The sequence below is a fragment of the Aspergillus brasiliensis genome (genome assembly GCF_001889945.1).
Source record: "Aspergillus brasiliensis CBS 101740 unplaced genomic scaffold ASPBRscaffold_54, whole genome shotgun sequence".
In the NCBI taxonomy this organism is placed as follows: Eukaryota; Fungi; Ascomycota; class Eurotiomycetes; order Eurotiales; family Aspergillaceae; genus Aspergillus; species Aspergillus brasiliensis.
The window spans coordinates 3,024-7,447 of record NW_027137495.1 but is presented as its reverse complement, the minus strand read 5'-3'; the positions used below and the strand labels follow the sequence as shown (position 1 = coordinate 7,447).

The 4,424-nt window shown below is 49.0% G+C and overlaps 2 protein-coding genes across 2 annotated transcripts; both read left to right on the top strand.

The window, feature by feature from the left end:
• Positions 1-251: 251 nt before the first annotated feature.
• Positions 252-1,815, top strand: ASPBRDRAFT_35871 (Zn(II)2Cys6 transcription factor domain-containing protein; the record flags this gene model as incomplete). Its single annotated transcript, XM_067623393.1, has 2 exons — positions 252-329; positions 691-1,815. The coding sequence occupies 2 exons, from the start codon at positions 252-254 to the stop codon at positions 1,813-1,815; spliced, it is 1,203 nt and encodes a 400-aa protein (XP_067472735.1).
• A 784-nt stretch (positions 1,816-2,599) lies between these two features.
• ASPBRDRAFT_673829 (epoxide hydrolase family protein) lies at positions 2,600-4,200 on the top strand (the record flags this gene model as incomplete). Its single annotated transcript, XM_067628879.1, has 4 exons — positions 2,600-2,668; positions 2,702-2,836; positions 2,894-3,751; positions 3,825-4,200. The coding sequence occupies 4 exons, from the start codon at positions 2,600-2,602 to the stop codon at positions 3,984-3,986; spliced, it is 1,224 nt and encodes a 407-aa protein (XP_067472734.1). The 3' UTR covers positions 3,987-4,200.
• Positions 4,201-4,424: the final 224 nt, after the last annotated feature.

The window sequence follows — 4,424 nt, the reverse complement described above, 5'->3', positions numbered from 1 at the left end:
CTTTTCGGCTTGCTCCAATCCTTCCATCGTGGTGCCTTTCTCGGCTTCCCTTGCGACTATTAACTTCATTTTATCAATCCCTACGGCGAGTCCTCAATCCTCAATCTGTTCCGTGGCTTCTTTCCTTTCCCTCCTTCTGGTGTGTCTCTTGGGGAGGCCCGACCACTTTTCGCTTGCTACCCTGTTTTTCATTTTTATCTTCGGTGTCTGCTTTCATGACATGTCATTTCTCTCATAACTAGGCTTCCACCATGGACAAGGGTTCTGATCCGAAAGCCCCTCGACGGAAGAGGGTGTCGAGAGCCTGTGACCGATGTCGAAGCAAAAGGGTCAGTCTAAACTATACGTCAGATTTCTCCTTCTCTCCTTCCTGCTTTTATATAAATACCCTTCCCCATTTCTCTTCTTTGTATCCCGACCGGTTCAATGCAGCCCGAACTGCTAGTTGTTTATGTACTCGGTGATACTCGGGGCTTATCGGGGATGTTCTTGCGTTACGTCACGTACTACCTGTTTTCGGTGCTCATTCATCTCTATCTCCATTTTTTTATCTCCTTAGAGTAGCAGTTCAACCAGCTTCCCAACCAGTGGTCTGCCTTCCTCACCATCTCATATCTGCTTGCTCCTCGATATTTAGATCTCGGCCATGCCTCATGCGACCTTTCATGCTGACAATGACTCCACTCATAGGACAAGTGTGATGGACTGCGTCCCGCTTGTTCGGCCTGCCAGGCTACAGGCCAGACCTGCTCATATGATCCCCACGTGAAGAAGCGTGGATTACCAGCGGGCTACGTTCGTGGCTTGGAGAAGCTCTGGGCCTTGTCAATCTGCTATATTGATGGCTTGGAAGACACAATACTGACTCTGTTGGGAACCACCACCGAATCAGATGGCCGGAAGCAGAAGCTCATGTCTCTATGGACTGATGATAGGGCGTCGGAAGTACTGCATGAATCTTGGAAGACCAGCCGCCTCTACAGCACGCTCGAGAATATGCTCAGTAGTACTCATTCAGCTATAGAAAGCTCAGGAAAACATCCTCAAAAGGAAGGTCAGGGAAGTGAGTGGAGATTCCAACTTGACTGTAGCTTGACTGCTCTCGCTCATGATGCTCCTCCTGCGACTATGGCAACATGGACGGCAGGGTATCCGAATATGACTGGCGAGCCTTCGATGAACCCTCACCAGATAAGGGCTGCCCCTGGAATGGGGGATTCTGACTACACATCCACCATAATGGGTATCACTATTCCTGAAGATGGACCGAAAGATTCAGCGGTAGAGAATCATGACTTATCTATAATGGACGGGGGTCTTTTCAGCAGCCTTTGGACGGACGGACGGCACACATGGAGAAGTCCGAGGCCAGCAGCTGCTTTGAATACAGCATTACCGCAGGGTCTGCGTCCCCATCCATCCAACCCAGACTCCGGAGTCTTAAGTTTGATGATGTCTGTTACAGATCTAGGCGTTATACACGGGCGATTCGTACCTTTGCGGGATAATGTGGACACGCAACATTCTAGAGGCCCGGATACAATAGAGAGGATTAAGTCGACTGGCGACATCGATGCCATCTTCAAGGGTCTTGCATATCTGGACACCACTGAGGTGGCGAACAATCGCGACACCGCGCTGGAGGATTTCGGGTCCATTGACAATAGTACATTCCAGGCTTTCTGTTGTAACCCAGATCGGCTTGCTGGGGCTCAGCCATTGGTCGATCCCCCATCAATTGCCGATATTCAGCCGCCACCGGGCTTTTTCCCAGAGATGTTCCGTGACACTGTAGAGGATGGCATGGAGGGCTAATTAGTTGTCAGACATCTCTTTACTACATTTTCCTGTTAATCAAGCCGAGGGAAAGGCACCTCACCAGTGGCTTATCCCTATTTCTTAAACGGAAGGGAAGCTTGTACACTTTTCTTTCTTTCTTTTTTTTTTTTTTTTTTTTTTTTTTTTTTTTGCCATGTATGATTGGCGGTGCTATGCTGTGTACCGGCCACGCCGATTATTTAGTTCTCATTCTGCAACACATTGTCTTTGGTCCCGGCCCTCTTGTTCCCTTGTTGATGATATCCAATGTAAGTACACATTATCCCTGCGATGTTAATTCATCTATTTGCGCCCATCCCAATTTGCCAGCCAGGGGCCATTAGCAAGGCAGACCAGTCAGCACTCTGATTGGTGTACGATCCACACGCCTCTATTCCAACACTTGGAGGTGTGTGGGCGGCGTCGGCCTTGGCAAGTCCAGCCGCCAAAGTCATGGTGCTTGCAATTGCCTTGTGGATCTCCCCGGTCGCCAAGGGCAAGACTTAGCGTGACGGTGTACGCCATACACGCGGGTGGCTGCAAGTTTCGCTCAAAGTTCCCCAGCTGTTAAAAAGTCGACGTCATTTATAATCATATTTTCTAATCGCAGTCAAGGTAGATTCACTCATTCATTCTCTTTCTCTGTTTGAGTGTTAAGTACTTCTAGGTACTTATATCCTTGGTTTCAACGAGACTGAAAAGTAGTTGGTTGGTTTTCATTACCTCACTACTGCATACCGAACCATACCATACTTGAAGCTTCCTCTCTTTCGCTGCGAAAATGGGACTGAAGTCTCCTATCCCCTTGCAAGAGCTGAAATTTAATGTCCCTGTGCCCTACAAAGTGCACGTGGATCGAGATCTGCTTAGCCTGACTAAGTAGAAGCTCTTGCTTGCTCGATATGCGGAGGAACAGACTGAATTTAGGGAAAACAATTGGGCGCAAGGTGCCAAAGTCTTTCGAGTGAAGGAATTGGCCGACTTCTGGAGAGACGAATACAAGTGGGAAGATGAAGAGGTGCGTTGATACTGTGACTGTGACAGCGGAGGGCGTAGACTGACCTGGTGTCATCAGGAACGACTAAATGCAGCGTTCAATCATTTCATAGTGAAGGTAGATGTTCCCGGCTATGGTGCACTTGTGCTACACTATGCCCACAACCGTTCTGCGAGCCCGAATGCAATGGCCCTGTTGTTTTCACACGGTTGGCCTAGCTCCTTTGTTGAAGGGGCGCGAGTTGTTGGCCCCCTGACGCAGCCTGAGAGCGCGAGCGATCCATCCTTCCATATTGTTGCTCCTTCAATTCCAGGCTTTGGTTTTTCGCCTTCTCCGATCAAGTCGGGTGTCAGCCCTGAAGTGGTTACAAGAGCATACAAAATTCTCATGACCGATGTCCTGCACTACCCTCGATTCATGACCCAAGGTGGCGACTTCGGGTCTTTTATTATTCGATCGATCGCTATTCAATTCCCTCAGCATGTGCGCGGCCGGTATCTGAACATATTCCCAGTGCCCCCTCCGACAATCCGGTCCGCACCTTTGGCCTTCCTTCGGTGGTGCTTCTCCACTGTTACGTATTCAGACTTCGAGCGGAGGGCTTTGGTACGAGAGAATTTCGAAATTGACCAAAGCGGCTATTTGGAGCAGCAAAAGACTCGGCCACAGACTCTCGGATTCGCTTTGGGCGACTCGCCGATTGGCCTGCTTGCGTGGTTTGTGGAGAAGTTACACGACTGGGGAGACGTCTACGAGGCATTCAGTAACACGGATATTATCACTCTGGTCATGATGCACTGGATTCAAAGAGCGACACCTGGCCTGCGTTTCTACCGAGAAGCGTTCGGTCGTAACAGGCGCGAAGCGGAGAGAACATTTAAGACGTACCTGTCGGTTCCCACAGGGGTTAGCATGTATGCAAAAGAGCAACTACATGTGAGCCCCCCGCCCAACATAAATTCTTTTGAATTGTTCCTCTCGGGTGGTTCTAACAGCATTTTCCTGACAGTGCCCCCGGGATTGGGCAGCACAGGCAGCCAACATCCAGTACTGGAAAGAGTATGAACGTGGCGGGCATTTTTCGTCTCTGGAGCGACCTGATCTGTTTGTGAAGGATATGCGGACATTCTTTTCCTCTCATGTTGTGATGGACTCATTCCATGGCAAATAAGTTGTCAGTTTCTGGGATCATGCATTGAGGTTCTGGATTCCGCGCCTTATGGGCTCTCGGTCGGCAGCCGATGCTATAAGTATGCCTACGAAATTGAGGGAATGGAATGGCGTCCAGAGACATATACCGGGCCATCCCAGGCCGTCTTAAGCAGTGCTGGTGAGACGGCCTTGAACACATATATTGTCTCGTATTCGATGAGAGATTGCTTCGTTTCATATAAGTTGGTAGGAATAGTATGTACTTGAAACACTCTTTATGCAGTGATAGATAAGCTGTCTAGGCAAGCTGAGACTGTATGGGTTGGTAATATTCTAGGGCGAATAGGCGACAAGATGAGGTCAAGCGGAATCAATATTGGATGAGAAGCTTGATTGATCGAAGAAAAGAAATGAATATTATGGGATAGGTCGAAATGACCCATAGATGGCTAAGATA